Genomic DNA, 18,676 nt, shown 5'->3' with positions numbered 1-18,676 from the left:
CATAGTAGCCTTACTAAGTCATTTCAGTAGCCCAATGTTAATGATTCCTTCTCTATAATGCTTCTATAGTCTCACAACTTCTTTCTGTGGAATTATAATTCTGTGCTATCATTATTTGTGTCAAGTTTCCTTTTGGTTTATGACTATGTTGAAGGAAAGATCTATATCTCGTTTATATTTGTATAAAAATAACAAAGCAAAGACTAAAATCGATGGAAAGTTTGAGTTTATGCTACGATATAAATATATTGGCTGATATAATAAATATACTGGTCTGTGTCATAATAATATTTGAAACATATTCCTTATTCTAAGGCCTTTCACAAAGAAATTTTCGATAGGGATTAAAATATGGTTGGAAACAAAGAACTAAATGACCATCCTTGGCACCATCAGATCTAAAGATTGCACGAATTCTCTTATCTGTGAAACAAGAAAATTGATTTGCATGATCTCTTTCCATTTCTAATTTGTAAAAATATATTATACTGGAAAACAATAACAACCACAACTTACTGTTGTAAGTGATGTTAAAACCACGTCCTGACATTGAGTGGTCAGCTTGAAATTCCAATCGTAGTATATGACTATTACTGGTAAGATGGGAAGGCACTTCAGCCCCGGTAAAGGTTCCAAGAATGGGAGAATCTGGAGAGTCACCATCTTTAACAGCAAGGAAGTCAAACTGGGATTCCAGGTCAAAGTCATTGAAAGAAAGATGTATTCGGCTTCCTGGGTCAGAGATTATTGTCCAAATGCAGTTTAAATTATTTCCATACCCTTCTGGGTAATCAGGAGAAAGAACTGTTCCCATTGGTGCAGTAAAGTTAGAGAGGCAAGGAACTGGTAAAATAGGAAGATGATAAAATACAATAAATTTTCAGAAAGAGTATTTTACCTTATTTTGTCATATTCTACAATCACAACAATCAGTTAGAAGTTTAACACAATAATGTAAAACAATGTAAATTACCTTATAAAACAACAAAAAGCTTGCCATTTTTACACACTGGAAAAGACAGCTAGTACTCTGGATAAACTTAAGGCTATACCCTTAAATATGCACAAAAATATAATTAAAATAATAGCAGCATTTTTTTATATTTACCATGTTTGTGTTACATAGTTATGCAAAGCTCTAGTTTCAGTGCTTAAAAAATATATTGAAACATTTTATAGCAGTTCCCATGGAAACCAATAAGGATCTTGAAATGACTGAAGTCAAAAAAATATTATGTGGATAATAACAGGATTCTGTAGCTCAAAAAAAAAAAAAAAAATTCGGGTGTCAGTGATGACTGGGTTTCATTTCTATCCTAGCCATGGGATGCTCTGAGAGCCTTCAACACAAATAAGGAGGTGAATTAACCTTTATAATAGCCATCATTGGGGGCTAACTCCAGAGGAACAGTTAAATGAAAGCCCTTGCTTCACACTAAAAAGAAATCTTTCCATTTTCCCCAATTTTTTAACTTTAAAAACTTCTGATTTGAAGGTTTACATAAAACATTTAGAAAGCAGAGAAAGATAAAGAGACCAGAAAAAATCATCAAAGGAAATCAAAGTTAAAATATTGATTTATTTTCTTCTAAAGTTTTTATTACATATTTTTAACAAAATTGAACCTGCACATTTTGTACCAAATTCTCTTTGTTTTATATTTAACATGTGAATTTTTCAAGTCAAGTTTTCTAGCAAAATTTATATATTTATATTCATTTAAGACACACATCCCACTTATTTATATGGATGTAAACTAATTTGACTGTTTATTGATTGTTTGACATTTAGAATTGCATTTTAAAAGTTTTTGAAATATAAATAACACTGACCTGTTTATGAAGAACATTTTTGTTAATCATTTCCTTGGGAATCATTTTCAAAAAAGTAATTTGTATGATAAAGGATATGCACTTCAAGCCTCGAAACAATTTGCTAAATTTCTGCTTAGAAAAGTAATATCAACTTTTACTGAAATATAACATAATATACTAGAGAATGCAACTTCTTTGCCAGTACAAAATATTGTGATTATTTTACTTTACTTAATTTAATAAGAAAAGTGAATCTCATTATTTTAGTATGTATTCCTGTGACTACTGGTGAAGTTGAAGATTTCTCATGTTTAATAGACATTTGTTTTTTCTTTTTAAAAATATTTTATTTTATTTTGAAGATATGGGATACAAGTCAGGGTTAGGTACATTAAGTAACCTAAGTGCAGGTGAAGTTTAGGCCTCCAATCGGTCCTCACTTCTCCTGGTTTAGGATCAGGTACCCTTTATGTTGTTATGTGCTCTCAACCTTGTCCCTCTCTTGGCATGTTCCACAAATGTCAATCTCTTCCTTGTGCTATTTTTAGTAATGTTAAGGTCCCACTTATAAGTGAGAGCATGTGGCATTCAGTTTTTTGTTTCTGTGATAGATTGCTAAGAAGGATTATCATTAATTCCATCTAATTTGCTGAGAAGTCCATGATTTTGTCCTTCTTTATGGATGCATAGTATTCCATTGGGTATATGTACATATTTTTCTTTATCCAGTCTACTTTAGATGGGCAGTAGGGTTGGTTCCATGTTTTTGCTATTGTGAATAATGTGGCAATGAACATGCCTGTGCAGGTATCTTTTTTGTAGAATTATTTGTGCCTCTCTGGGTATAATCCAAGGAGGGGAACTGTTGGATCATATGGAAGGTCAATTTCGAGTTCTCTTAGATATTGCCACACTATTTTCCATAAAGGCTGGACTAGCTTGCACTCCCACCAACAATGTAGAAGTGTCCCTTTTTCTCTGCACCCATGCCAATATCTATTGTTTTTTGATGTATTAATGATGGCCATCCTTACTGGGGTAAGGTGGTTTTGAATTGCATTTCTCTGGTGATTAGTGAAGCTGAGCATTTTTTCATCGTTGGATGCTTGTATGTCTTCTTTTGAGAAGTGTCTATTCATGTCCTCTGTTCATTTTTTAATAGGGTTGTTGTTTTTATTTTCTTTTGGTTCATTTGTGTTCCTTTTAAAGCCTGGATGTTAGGCCTTTGTCAGATATACAGTTAGCAAATATTTTTCTCCTATTCTGTGAACTGTCTCCTACTCTCTTAGTAATTTCTTTTGCTGTGCAAAAGCTTTTCAGTTTGATGAGGTCCCATTTATCTGTCTACCTTATCTTTTATGGTACATGCTTTTGGGGTTATAATCAAGAATTGGTTGTCTACTCCAATGTACATTTTCTTCTAAGATTCTTACAGTTTGAAATTTTACATTTAGGCTTTTGATCTACTTAGAGTTGATTTTTGTATATGATGATAGGTAGGAGTCCTGTTTCATTCTTCTGTGTGTGGTCAGTCAGCTTTCCCAGCAACATTTGCTGAATAAGGTCTACTCTTCCCAGTGATTGTTATTGATGGCTTTGTTAAAAAATGAGTTGATTGAGAGATTGAGTTTTTGCTTCTGGTATCTCTGGCCTGTTCTATTGGTTTATATGCCTATTCTTGTACTAATACTAGACTCTTTTGATTATTGTAGCCTTACAGTAAAGTTTAAAGTCTGGAAGTGTGATACTTCCTGCTTTATTTCTTTTGCTGAGGATTGTTTTGGCTTTTTGTGCTCTTTTTTATTTCCAAATGAATTTCTATATTGTCATTTCCAAGTCTGAGAAGAATGATATTGGTAATTTGATGGGTATTGTGTTAAATCCATAGATTCCCTTGAGTAAGATGAACATCTTAACAATATTGATTCTTCAAATCCATGAACATGGAAAGTTTTTCCATTTGTTTGTGTCCTCTTTGATTTATTTGAGTCGTGTTTTATAGTTTTCATTGTGAAGGTCTTTCGCTTTTCTTGTTAGGAAGATGCCAAGGTATTTCATTTTTTGTGTGTGGCTATTGTGAATGAGATTGTGCTTTTTATTTGGTTTTCTGCCTGTTTTCTGTAGGTGTATAGAAATGCAACTGTCTTTTGCACATTGGTTTTGTATTCTTAGACTTTGCCAAAGTAATTTATCAGTCCAGGGAGGTTTTTGATGGACTCCCTTGGGTTTTTAAGGTATAGGATCATATGTCTGCAAAACTTAACTTCCTCTTTTTCTATATGGATATCCTTTATTTTCTTCTCTTGCCTGATTGCTTTAGTTAGGACTTCCAATTCTATGTTGAACAGGAGGGGTGAAGTGGGCAGCCTTGCTGGGCTCGGTGGCTCAGCCTGTAATCCCGCACTTTGGGAGGCTGAGGTGAGTGGATTGCCTGAGCCCGCAGGTTTGAGACCCGACTGAACCACTTGGCGAGACCTCATCTCTATAATAAATCAAAAAATTAGCCGGGCATGGTAGCGCACGCCTGTAGTTCCAGCTACTTGGAAGGCTGAGGCAGAAGGATCACTGGAGCCCAGCCCAGCACGTCGAGGCTGCGGTGGCTGGGAGTGGCCAATGCACTCCAGTCTGGGTGACAGAGTGAGACTCCAACTCAAAAAAAAAGTGGGCAGCATTTTCTTGTTTTGGTTTTCTGGGGAAATGCTTCTAACTTCTGTCCATTGAGCAATATGTTGACTGTAAGCTTGTAGCAGATGGCTCTTATTATTTTGAGAATTGTTCTTTCAGTGCCTGGGTGCTCAAGGGTTTTTATCAAGAAGCAATGCTGGATTTTGCTAAAAGCTTCTGCATCTAATGATATAATTGTGATTCTTGTCTTTACATCTGTTGATGTGTTGAATTACATTTATGGTCTTGAGGATGGTGAACCAGCCCTGCATCCCAGGAATAAAGCCTACTTGGTCATGGGATGATTCTTGAGATGCGTTGTTGGATCTGATTTGCTAGAATCTTGTTCAGAATTTTTGCCTCTATGTTCATCAAGGAGACTGGCCTGTAATTCTCCTTCCTTGTTGGGTCTCTGCCAGATTTGGGTATCAGTGTGATGTAAACTTCAGAAAATGATTTGGGTAGAGTTTCGTCTTTCTCAATTGCCCAGAATACTTTTGATAGGATTAGTATCCAGTTGGAATTCAGTTGGGAAGCCATCTGACCCAGGACTTTTATTTGTCGGTAGCTTTCTTATGACAGAATCAATTTCCTAAGTTGTTACTGATCTATTTAGGGTTTCAATTTCTTCTTGCTTCAACGTAAGAAGGTTGTATGATGTCAGGAAGTCCTCCATTTCACTTAGGTTTTCAAGTTGTTTCTGTACAGGTGTGCATAGTAATTTCTAATAATCTTTCGAATTCCTTTAGGGTCAGGTGTGACTTTCTCTTTTGCATTTCTAATTGTGCTTATTTGGGCTTTCTCTCTCTTTCTCTCTTAGTCAATTTGGCTAGAAATCCATCAATATTATGAATGCTTTCAAAGAACAGCTTATATCAGAGAATATTTCCTTGACAGTATAAAAGAGTGATTATTTTACTTTTCTTAATTTGATAAGAAATGTGAAATCTCACTATTTTAGTCTGCATTTCATTGACTACTAGTGAAGATGAAGATTTCTCATGTTTATTAGACATTTGCATTTTGTTTTAAAAAATGACCTGCTCTTACCGAGTGCAGTGGCTCATGCTTGTAATCCCAGCACATTGGGAGGCAGAGGTGAAGGATTGCCTGAACCCAGAAGTTTGAGACCAGCCTGGGCAACTTGGCAAGACCTTATCTCTACAATAAATCAAAAAATTAGCCAAGAGTGGTGGCACATGCCTGTAATTCCAGCTACTTGGAAGGCTGAGATGGAAGGATCTCCTGAGCCCAGCAGACCGAGTCTACAGTGGCTGTGAGGTTGCCACTACACTCCAACCTGAGTGACAGAGTGAGACACCAACTCAAAAAAACCCCAAAACAAACAAACAAAAATTACCTGTTCATGAACTCTGGTAATTTAAGATTAGGATCTCAGTTTATAGTATGTACAAATCTGTTTCCCATTTTTTTGTTATTTTAGTAATATTTTGGTGTAAATTATTTGTTTTCCTTGAAAACAGTATGATAAGGGAAATAAATCAGTCACAAAAGAAAAAAAATAAAAATTTGTTTTGAATATCAAAATAATTTTTTGCATTTCTTACATTGCTTTTAAAATTATTTCAATGTCTATTTATCTACACAAATGTAAAGACATAGGTGTAGCTATATCTACCTAGACATCTCTCTATATATAATTTTTACCATTAAAATATTTTTTACTTTATATTTGTTTTTCTTTCTTTACCATTTTAGGAGTTAATCCAAAGCTTGCAATATGACATTGGGCTGAATCCAGATTGCAAATGTGTTTGATTTGATTATTTTTCTTTCTGCACTCATAAAAAATTAAAGTCACAGTTTAAAATCATCATATTTCATATTTGCAGGAAAAACATATTAGATCTAGCTTCTTTTGAAAAAGTAAGATGCTCCACTTCCCTACTACTTTCAAATGGGTGCCCACCTACTTACTCTTGCTTCCTTTTCACTCTTTGACCTGCCAGCATCCTGGAATTATTCAATTCTACAATACTTGATCTAAATTAGGGATAAAAAAGGTTTCTATAAAGAAACAGGTAGTCGATGCTTTGGCCTTGCAAGCCATATGATCTCTTTTTTTAATCAATATTTTTTATTATGATGTTGTGGGGTACAGCAACCTGGATGGAACTTATGAGCCAGGCATGGTAGCGCACGCTACCATTGAGTCTATAATACTGAGTGACCTCTCACAGAAACAAAGATCTGAGTATCACATGTTCTCACTCATATAATGGACCTTGAACATCCAATGTAATACTATAAGAAAATGACTGACAGTACTGGGAAACTATGGGGGGGGTGATGGGATTAACGGTAGCAAATATCTATCTGGGGACAGGGAAACACCTCTTATCAACAGGGTGCTATAATCCTGCCATGTAGCTAGAAGGCAGTCATGGACAATGAGGAAATGAAAGTGCCTGATTGCATTCCAATAAAACTTTACTTACAAATACAGGCAGCACAATGGATTTGGCCCACAGCTTGTTTTCTAACTCAATATAAATGATCCTTACTTGGGGCAAGAGCAGACCAAGAATATTACCCTAATCGCCTATACCAGATAGGTAGGTAGATGTTTATATCATACTTTAATCCTTAATTAGAACAGATGCAGTTCTTATCTAATTTCCTTTGACCCAGCGTGTTATACTTTTGTCAGTGCCATATGAATTTTATTACTTAATATGATGCCTTAGCATCCACATAAGCACTTTTCTTCTATGAAATTCTCATATCTATTCTTGTTTATCTTTTACTTAAGTTGTATGTCAATACATTAGGTCAATTATCAAAGAAAGTAAGTTAGAATTTTGATTTAAATTGTGAAGCAATTTCTGTATAATTCATGTATTTGATATAATGTTTTCTCATTTAGGAACATGTCATCCATATCCATTTTGTTCTCATAAGCTGTCCTTTTATTCTCAAGTTTTATAATTTTATTTCTATGATTTATTTAGACACATGTAATGATTATTTCCATGTATTTTATAATTTCTTCTTTCCAAATATGTTCTTTTTAGAATGCTTTTTCAAATTGCCAGTATATAGGAACATTATTCATTGCTACATGTTTTTCAAATATTAGGATTCGCACAATTATTTTTAAAACAGTAAAAAATGTTGTCTAGACATTAAAGAAGTATTTAAAATTGGTTTTAGTCAGCAATATTTTATTTATTTATTTATTTATTTATTTATTTATTGTTTTTTGAGTTGGAGTCTCACTCTGTCACCCAGACTGGAGTGCAGTGGCCGCTCCTGGCCACCGCAGCCTCAACCTGTTGGGCTCCGGTGATCCTTCCACCTCAGCCTTCCTAGTAGCTGGAACTACAGGCGTGCGCTACCATACCTGGCTCATTTTTGATTTATTGTAGAGATGAGGTCTCGCCAATTTGCCCAGGTGGGTCTCGAACCCGCGGGCTAAGGCAATCCACTCACCTCAGCCTCCCAAAGGCACAGTATTACAGGCTGAGCCACCGAGCCCAGCTAGTCAGCAATATTTTAAATATGTTTACATTTTGGCAACTATTAAAATAAATACCCTTACATTTTTTAAAATTTTTGAAGTGATTATTACATTGATAGTATTAAGCTAACATTGTCTTCCTAGAACAACTAGAATTAAAGATCTTCAGTGACAATATTTTGAACTATTACTAAGCTTTTGATGATGCAAGCAGAATCACATCTGACTCTCCCGAAATATTTTCTTCTCTTACAACAAGAACTTGAAAAGGTGCTTTTGGTGAAAGATAAGAACTTGTTCGAAAATAAAAGGGCTCTGTTGAGGGGGGTCTGTGCATTCTTCCTGTCCTAGACTTCCTGAAGGGCAAACATAATATATCGTACTTAGGAACATTCTGCCAGTTTATAAAAACACTCACTTTGCTGTAATGTAATGAAGACAGTATTTAATTAAACCTAAAAGTGCATAAGTAGGTAATACAAATTACATTTTGCTGTAGTTAAATTGGAATGTTTTAATGTATTTGGAGAAATACATGCTTTTAATCCAAGCATATTGTATTTTATAAATGTTAATGAATTGTATTCTGTGCAAAATAAATAAGTGGCACCTCATACATTAGTGTAATCATCTAAAAGCCAAAATGAGTTAATGTGTTATACATAGAATATAAGCTTTAAATATTTTAAGTGTTTTTGACTGCAAATAAGCATATACTATCTTGTTAAAATAAATGAATCTATTAGAACTAGTTCAGATGTATAATTTTTCTAAAAAGTATGCTACTCTTAAGTATAAATTGCCACTAACGAGTTGTAAGAACACACGTAATATATGTCTTGCCATTGCCAAGTGAACTATGCTAACTTTATTTAATCTGTAATAAAATTTATAATTTGGCATAGGCATACTTGTTAAAGATAGTATTACAAAGTGTTACTCATCCAAAAATAATTACATGGTTCCAGCTCTTTGCAATTAATTACAAAAGCAATTATATGCAAGGACACGGTAACATATGTTGTCTGGAACAAAGCATTTGGTACTCACAGATACAGATGGGTATGTTTGCAGACCATTGGTTATTCTCTTGACAAACAATAGATTTCTCTCCAATTAATTCAAACCCAAACTGGCATTCAAACCTTAAAACATCACGATTAGAAAACCCATCGCCTTCTCTAATTCCATACAAGGGTGTACCAGGATCACCACAACTTTCTTTCTCAATTTCTGTAAAAATAGAAGACAAAAGTCATCTTCCAAAGGTTACACACATACAATAGTCATGCTATAAGTTTAGTCGATATGCTCTCTCTCTCTCTCTCTCTATGGGGGCGATACTTCAGAACAAAGACAAATTTATTTATTTATTTATTTGTTTGTTTGTTTGTTTATTTCAGTCAGAGTCTCACTCTGTTGCCTAGGCTGGAGTGCAGTGGCACACTCGTGGCCACTGCAGCCTCGACCTGCTGAGTTCAGGTGATCCTTCTGCCTCAGCCTTCCAAGTAGCAGGAACCACAGATGTGAACCACCACGCCTGGCTCATTTTTCTTGAATTATTGTAGAAATGAGATCTCACCAAGCTGCCCAGGCCAGTCTCAAACTCTTGGGCTCAGGCAATCCTCTCACCTCAGATAGGCTGGAACCACTGCATTCAGCCAACAAATATATTTTTAAATATTTGTTTTTTATTTTGCCACTCTTATGGGCAAGAAATGATTTTTGGGGAACAATTAGTGCACTTATTTTTTTTTTTTTATAAATGGTGAATCTGAGGTCATGAGAACTAATGAAGTGTATTTCCAGAGACCATGGAACTAACAGAACGATTATTAAGCTCAGATTTTCTGTCTGTACTACATATATACATGCATACACACTCATGTTCATATGTAAATATATATAAATATATATATAAATATATAAAAATATATATAAATATATATATAAATATATATAAATATATAAAAATATATATATAAATATATATATAAATATATATAAATATATAAAAATATATATATAAATATATATATAAATATATATAAATATATAAAAATATATATATAAATATATATAAATATATATATAAATATATATATAAATATATATAAATATATATATAAATATATATGAATATATATAAATATATATATGAATATATATAAATATATATATGAATATATATAAATATATATATGAATATATATAAATATATATATGAATATATATAAATATATATAAAATATATATAAAAATATATATAAATATATATAAAAAATATATATAAAATATATAAATATATATAAATATATTAAATATATATATAAATATATATATATATTCCCCCAAATTCCAGAACTTTTCTGATTTTTTTTAATTTCCGGATGATTAATAAGTCTTTATGAGGGCACATTTTCTGCCTCTATACTCCTAGAAAAATCAGTGAATCCCTCTAATCCAAGATCTGTTATGCTCTCTGGTACTTGGTTGAATTATTTCCCCAACTAGATACCCTCTCAAAAAATCTACTCATAGGGAGCAATCAATTTGGCATTACAAAATTACTCAGCTATGCTTCTTGATAAATGTTTATGGGATGAATTTAAAGACATTTTAAAAAAATCATTTTAAAAACACCATTAAAGCACCCTTTTTAGATGTATCCAAAGAAACTTCAAATATCTGGAATCATCATTCTGAAGCTTGGATGTCAGCAGTAAATTATTGTAGTGGTTGTATTTGTTTTTTAAGTTACATGAAATTTCACAAATACGGCTGTCTTCAAATAAACAACAACAAAAATAAGTCCAAATTTAGAAAATAGAATTTGGAATAGATATAGCCTTTCCTGATGCTCCAACATTCACACATTCTTGGTTTCTATGTAATTTACCAGTATCAATTTGGTGTGTATATTTCCAGTTCTTTTATTACACTTATAATTATACACAGATTTCTTAAATATGTACCTTATAAACATCTGCATTTATTTAACTATAAAAATCCACTACACAAAATCTATGTACTATTGTTTTATACAAGTGTCATACTTTAACTTTTGTTAAAGTTTTGTTAAACCTTGTATCCTTAGTAAAAACTGTAGAAGGTTATCAAGATTAATTTAAAGCACTGGGTTTGATTTGATATTTTCTTTAGACATTTTTATATATGAGTGTCACTGATCTTTAGGCTAACTTAAATCATAGGAAAATTTGGATCCTAGAGTATCAAAATTTACCACAAAAAAGCTGGCTGTATCTGGTATAATTTTAAGGTAGCTATCTGAGTACCATTTTAATTTCTTCTAAGACTATTTTCTATTAAAGTGGGGGGGGTTGTTTGTATTTAGACCAACTTTGACAATTTACATGCATTAGAGAAATGACTTTTTCTAAGGTTTGCTGGTTTGGTAATATAGTAGTAATAGAATTGTGCTATAAGATTTTTAATTATCTTCATTATAAATATGTCATAAATCTTTCTTACTCCTAATGCTATATTTATTTGCATTTACTCTCTGGTTTTCTTTGTTCATATTTACAAAGGTTGTGAAATTTACTAGTCTACTCAAGGAACCAACTTTTGCCTTTATTGATCAATTTTATTGTTTGAGTTTAGTATAGACATCTTTTCTTTTTTTCTTTTTGGATTCCATCTAAACTCTCTTTTGGATTATTTTGCTGTTCTTGTTTCTACTTTCTTGAATTGAAATATTAGGGCATTTTTATTAGTTTATTTATTTTCAGCCTTTCCTGTTTCCTAATACTAAAGGAAATGTAATGTTCCAAATGTCTTCCAAGATACTAGTTTGATATGGAGCGCTTTTATTGTTGATTAGTAAATAGATTGTAGTTTCCATTATGATTTCCTTTTTAATTCATAAAAAATCTTTAGAGTGTTTTAAAGTTGTTTATGAGTTGGGCTATTATTTTGTTGATAATTTCTAATGTTACTACATTTATATTAGGTGTATGTTTTTCCAGGTCTCGCAGAGGATAAACCAGTGAAATTGAAATTAATTTTTTTTATATTTGTCAAGTTGAAACTATTTATGCCCTTACATACTTTTGTCTACTGGCTCCAACAATTACTCAAAGAAGTATGTTAAAATTTAAACCAGATGTGAATTTTCACATATTGTTACAGTTGAATCAAGTTCACTTCACATTATTTTAAATTATCATTCAGTTAATAGAACAAATATTTTCTTAATCATTTTATACAGCAGTCCTTCTTATCTGCATTTTACTTTCTGAGTTTTCAGTTACCTGGAATCAACCAAGGTCCAAAAATAGGTCAGAACATATTTTGAGAGAGAGAATGAGAGGGAGAGAGAGAGAGAGAGAAATAGACAATGTTCACATAAATTTTATTACAGCATATTGTTGTAATTTTTTCTATTTTATTATTTGTTATTGTTAGTTTCTTTCTGTGCCTAATTTATAAATTAAATTTTACCATAGATATATATGGAGAGGAAAAAACAGTACATATAGGGCTCAGTACTCTGGTTTTGGGCATCCACTGGGGGTCTTGGAGCATCTCCTTATGGATAAGGAAGCACTACTGTATTTACATGTGTCAGGTGCTACATTAGGTATTTGGGATGTGACAATGAAGAAACAGACAATGATCCCTGCTCTCTAGAAGCATGATTCCACTGGAACTTTGCAAGTTGTAGACAATAAATAATAACATATTATTTTAGAAAGTGATACATGTTACATAAAAAAGATTGAGCAGGGAAATAGATATATGTTATATATGTGTATATGTTGCATATTATATATATAAAATATAAAAACCAAAAAAAGTTTTAGCTAAAATGCTAGGTCATTAGGGCTAACATTATTGCTAAGCTTACAAAGTTTTACTACTCATAGCTTCTTTTGGAAACTTTTTCTGTTGTTGAAAGAATGAGTACTTCTTCAAGTGAAATTGTCTTTATTTTGCCTTCAGTATTGGATGATACTTGGTAAAATATAGAATTTTAATTCAAAATTATTTTCCTTAAGCATCTTGAAGATATTCTTCCCTGGATTTTTATCTAGCCTGTATTCCTGATGAGAAATATGATACCAAACTGCTTTTAAATCTCCAATAATTAATCTGTTTCTTATAATTATCTATTTCTTATAAGAATTAGGATTCTTTTTCAGACTAGCTGTTTTTAAATGTACTGGTTTCTAAATCTTTTTTGTTTTTTAATACTTTGCACTTGATAGATTTACTACTGTCAGATAACTTGTAACTTAAAAGATTTTTTTTCTAGTTCTAGGAAATTATCACTACTAATTTTTAAAAAATATATTAGTGCTTATATGTCCTCATATCTCTGGAACTCATTAACATTTAATGTTAGAAATTTGGGATTTTAGCCTTCATGTTGCTCAATGTTTAAATTCTCATTTTAAAAAATTCTCAGCCGGGTGTGGTAGCTCACACCTGTAATTCCAGCACTTTGGGAAGCTGAGATGTAAGAATCAGTTGGGCCAAGAGTTTTGAGACTAGTCTAGTCAACATAGAAAGATTCCCATCTCTACCAATTATATATATATATCTGGGCATGGTGGCCTGTGCTTGTAGTCCCAGCTACTTGTGAGACTGAGGCAGGAGAATCACTTGAGCCCGGGAGTTTGAGTCTGTAGTAAGCTATGATCATACCACTGTATTACAGCCTGACTGACAGAGAAAGATTCTGTCTCAAGCATAAAAATAAAAAATTCTCTATCTTGCACTCTAGAAAAATTCCATATGTATATGTGTGTATATATGTGTGTGTATAGCTATATGTATATACATAAACACATACACATGTTTTTACATGCATTTATATATAATAAATCTAGTTTACTAATTCATACTATATAACTAAATTAACTTATCTATTGAAAAATTATGTTGTCATCTCCTAAACATTTAATGATTGTTATTACTTCTTATTGTTTTGCAATCTCCTGTTATTTTTTCCATAAATACACTTTCTCCTTTTATTTTCTGTAATTATTCTAACATATTTTCTAATTAGTGTTTCCTTGGATATAAAGAGAAGTATATTTAGTGAATATCACAATGGTACTTTCTTCTAAACCGGCATATTTGAAGAAATATTTAGTGAATCATAATGGTTGTTAAGTTTATAATAAATAGGTATAGGAAAAAGTAGTTTAGAGAAGAAAACTGTTGTGTTTGCAACAACAATAACAAATAGATATATCTTTATATGTTTATTAATATGTTTGTTTTATGTATTTATATTAGGGATACACCACAGCCTCAAAACAACTGAGATTTTCTCTTCTCATAGGCATTATTTTATCTTTATATGTTTCCTATCATCTTTGAGTTAGAATTCAAAGTGGTGCTTAATCTATTATGTTGCAGTCATATATGTTTCTTTGCTCCTTTAATACAGCTTTCCTTAAAATCAAGAATATATTTTAAAATAAAGGTGTAAATTTGAATATGCAGTACTGTCTAACAGAGACTGAAAGCAATATGCAGGAAGAAAAATAAACATGCACCTATTAAGTATCAATTGAAAATTTTTCTACCCCGGAGGCAAGATAGATATGTGAACAAATTAATATGAAATAGATAAGTGCTATGGTAGATGTATTCAGAAAAAACAGCAATAAATAACAACAATCATTTGTTGAGTATTGACACTGGACTGGCACTATAAAAACTTAAAAAAAAAAATGTTCATTATGTAATTTAGTTACCTTGGCAACCCTTTGAAGAAACTATTCTCACCTTCATTTAGAGAGGAGAAAACAGAAGGTCAAAGACTTAAGAAACTTGCCCAACTTCATACAACTTGTGAAAAGACTTAGTCACCATGCTATTGTGAGGAATTTTCATTCACTAGCCATCCACTTATAAAACCTTTCTTTAGTTTCTAATATCTATCACAAATAAAATGAGGTATTTGGGATATAAAGACAAATATTATGTGGCCCCTGTCCTAAACAGAAGGCACAAAGGAATAGTATTAGCAAAGTTCCCTTGGAGTTGGAGTTTGGAAAATAGACAAGACTTCAGAGAATTGATGGTTGAGTTATCTTCAGAGTTACCTCACTAAGTAGACTGAGAATGAGAAAAGAAGGAAAGCATATCCTCGATAAAGAGAGCAGTATAAGAGGTATGAAGACTTTTCCCTTCTATTTTCTTCAGTATTGGAATGCGTGGAATGGTAGAGGTAGATGGCAGGGAGAGTGGCACCAGGGATTGAGGAGATAGACAGTATAATCAAGTAGGTGGTGATATGTCTGGGGGCCAGACAAACAGAAGCAAGGTCAAGGAGGTAGCCAGTAAGGTTGGGAGATTTAAGTATATAAAGGGGAGGGTGTGAATCCTAAATGTACTAAGGATAAGGGTAGCCAGACTTCTCACTACCAAAAAGGGAGCTTGCAGATGTAAAAACAGGGAAAGTTACAAATAATCTTGTAGGGGCTAAATTGGAATTAGAAAAATTGCTGTGAACTCAAACTTAAAATATTAATATGAATATAGGTAATATGAATGTGCACATACAAATACATATGCCATATGTCATCTGTCATACATACACACACACACACACACACACACACACACACATTTTCTAGCTTCAGCGACTAAGAATCCTAAAAGCAATAAGACTCTGTAGAAACAAGCACACTAAGTACCCAGATCTACATACTATTCTTCACTACAAGGAACCAGGAAGACTGATTCTAGGAAGAAAAGAGAAAAAGGACAAGATGGACCTGAAACATCTTGTTACGTCCCCCCCCCCAAAAAGTACTTAAAGAATGATGAAGGGACATATCAAAGGACTTAGAGGCTACCTTGAAGGAACTCCACTGGTTGTTCTGGGGTAATTTAACCATCAAAACAACAATAATGACAGATTCAACACATTAAATAACATTTTAAAGTGTTAATCCCTATTGATACAAATAAATAAATAAACAGGACAGATGGAAACTCTTTCTGCATGTAGAATGATAGTTAATACATGTAGTATGAATGAAAATAGGAAAATTAACATTTGGCAAGCATCATAGTGGTTGTGGATTCTGGGCAGATGTTTGATAAAAAAAATAAGATATTCTTACCTCCTGTGAAACATGTATCAATCACAAAGGTGAAAGTGGTGACGTTACCATGAAAAAAAAAAAACCTATAAGACACCAATTTTACTAGGTGATCCATGATGAAAAAGCCTGTGTGGAACACGCTGATGTTGTTTGCCTCCTGCTGGGACATACCCAGAGAAGATGAGCATCATTTTTGTGGTGCTCCTGTCAAGAATGTGTGGCCTATGTCTGCAGATGAGAGGAGATTAGATGGACCCAGACTGAGGAATATATGCCAGAATGAAAGGCCTGTACTCTTAGAGCTACCAATGTCATATGACAGGGAAAAATTGAGAAGCTCATCTACTTTAAAAAAAATGAAAGAGACATGACAAAAATGCAATGCAGGTTCATGGGTTGAATCCTGAACAAGGAAGGCAAAAGAAACTTTCATTTTTTTTTGTCTAGTTAGTGAAATTTAAATGCGGTCTATTAATTTTATGGCAGTGTTATAGCTATGTTGGTTTTCTGATTTGTATGGTTGTTTTGTGGTTATGTTAAGTAAAATCTTGGTTTGAGTGCAAATCAAAATGAGTTTTTGAGAGTGATGAGGCAATATGTTTGTACTTGCTCTCAGATGATTCTGTGATGGTTTTAAAATATGTCTACAAATTATTTGATGCTCCTCCTCTCAAAAGGTGAAGTCACATTCCCTTTCCTTTGATTATTGGCCAGTACTATTGATTAGCTTTAAAGGAACAAAATGTGACAGAAGCGACACTCACGACCACTTCTTTCAGTTCCTCTCCTAATGCTACCGGTTATCTCAGGCTCATGCAGGCTTTGGGGATAGGGCAACCATTAGCACAGCCACCCTCCTCTTGTCCATTGCAGAATAAACGATAGCAGCTCCAGTACCCAGATTTGACCCTACGGTATCACAAGAAGCTTCATCTTCCCCAACAGCTTCCATAAGCAGCTGAATAACAATATGGAGTTGTGAGGAACTTAATGTCTAAGAGATGTACTTTGGTCACCAAGGAGCGGTAGAGGGGAAGGAGACCAGTAGATAAATCACTGACCCCTCCTTTCTCAAAACAGATGGTCCCAAAGCACAGCTGGTCCACATGGCTTAAATAATGAAACATTAGCTGTGTTTCTTGGGAGGCTGTGGCCAGCTCAGTAACCTTATACTGTATTCTCCAATTTTCATTTGTAACTTTGCTCCCAATAAGAGAAAAGTTATAAGAATAACTTTTTTTTTTTGAGTTGGAGTCTCACTCTGCCACCTAGGCTGGAGTGCAGTGGCACCCTCACGGCCACCACAGCCTCAACATGCTGGATTCAGGAGATTCTTCCACCTCAACCTTCCAAGAAGCTGAACTACAGACACGTGTCACCATGCCCAGCTAATTTTTTTTTTATTTATTGTAGAGATAAGGTCTCGCCAAGTTGCCCATACTGGTCTCGAATCTGTGGGCCCAGTCAATCCTCTCACCTCAGCCTCCCAAAGTGCTTGGATTATAGGTGTGAGCCACTGTGCCCAGCTACCCCCTTATTCTTACCACCTTGAAATTACACCCTCAAAGCTATTAATAAATTATTAGCCTATAATCTTTACCTCAGGCAGTATTTTTTAGGAAACCAAAGTGAACCAGTGAGTTATCACTGGCAAGCAAGTTAGTAGACAACATAGGGAACTGGAGTACCTTAAAGTTGTAAACATAGAGACTTCCAGAAAGATAAGAATATTAGCTGTAATTTTTGATTATTATTTGACAAGGAGGTTGATAAATACTGTAATTATTTTAACTCATGTAATTGCTATTGCAACACTGTTAGCTAGATACTATTATTCCAGTTTAACAGATTAAAAAATATGAAATTCTGAGAAGTTGACCAAGGTTATACATGTAAAAAAAACTCAACTGAGACACTACTCAGCATCTACTTGATTCCAATACCCACTACCCACATTCTTTTACAGTTTTTCATGTTGCTTGAGAGAAGGAATGCAGAGAAACACTGTAATACTGGATATAATTGAGAAAAAGAGAAGAATAACTTGTGCTATGTATTGTATGGGAAAAGGTAGTGACATTAATTTTAAGAGAGGTTTTTGTCTATACTGCTTTGACACATTAATCCCACCGCTTCACAGTATGAAGTGTATTTTAGACTTCTTCAGATCTTTTCAGCTTCCTTGCCAAGAAACGCCCTTCATGAGCTAAATGCTTCCTACCTCTTCAGTTCTGTATCTCACCATTTTCCCTTAAGCAGCCTAAGTGTCAAGCATGTTGAGTCACTTGTTGTTCCTTTACATACCTCCATGCCCTTAGGCACGCAATCTTATGTAAGAATAAAGAAAAATTTCTATTGATCGCTCAAGGTCAAACTATACCTCCTCCATAAAGACTGCCCAGAACTTACAAGCACAGTTAATTGCTCCTTCCTCTTGGCTTCAATAGACCTTGGGACGTATCTAAATTGGTCCAAGTATTTTATCATAATTATTTATTTACTCATCTGTCTCTGCCTATGAACATTTATTCGCTTTGCATTTTAAGTATCTTTGCACATGGAGATAACAAATCTTTATATATAATTTATGTGTCAGGCCAAGTTCTAAGCTATTACATTTAATCCTG

General features: G+C 33.4%; 1 protein-coding gene across 1 annotated transcript in view; it reads right to left on the bottom strand.

Annotated features, from left to right (window-relative positions):
• The window catches only part of CSMD3 (CUB and Sushi multiple domains 3), a 509,139-nt gene extending 490,780 nt beyond the window's left edge, over positions 1-18,359 (bottom strand). The window contains exons 1-4 of the mRNA XM_021706867.1: positions 18,354-18,359; positions 16,947-17,007; positions 9,010-9,192; positions 517-843 (exon numbers count right to left, since the gene is read on the bottom strand). Coding sequence (XP_021562542.1) covers positions 517-843; positions 9,010-9,192; positions 16,947-17,007; positions 18,354-18,359 — 577 coding nt within the window. The remainder of the gene's footprint in view (positions 1-516; positions 844-9,009; positions 9,193-16,946; positions 17,008-18,353) is intronic.
• Positions 18,360-18,676: the final 317 nt, after the last annotated feature.

The sequence above is a fragment of the Carlito syrichta genome, unplaced genomic scaffold (genome assembly GCF_000164805.1).
Source record: "Carlito syrichta isolate Samal-C Ts95f unplaced genomic scaffold, Tarsius_syrichta-2.0.1 Scaffold316182, whole genome shotgun sequence".
Classification (NCBI taxonomy): Eukaryota; Metazoa; Chordata; class Mammalia; order Primates; family Tarsiidae; genus Carlito; species Carlito syrichta.
The sequence above is the reverse complement of the archived record's forward strand: the minus strand, read 5'-3'. Positions and strand labels throughout refer to the sequence as shown.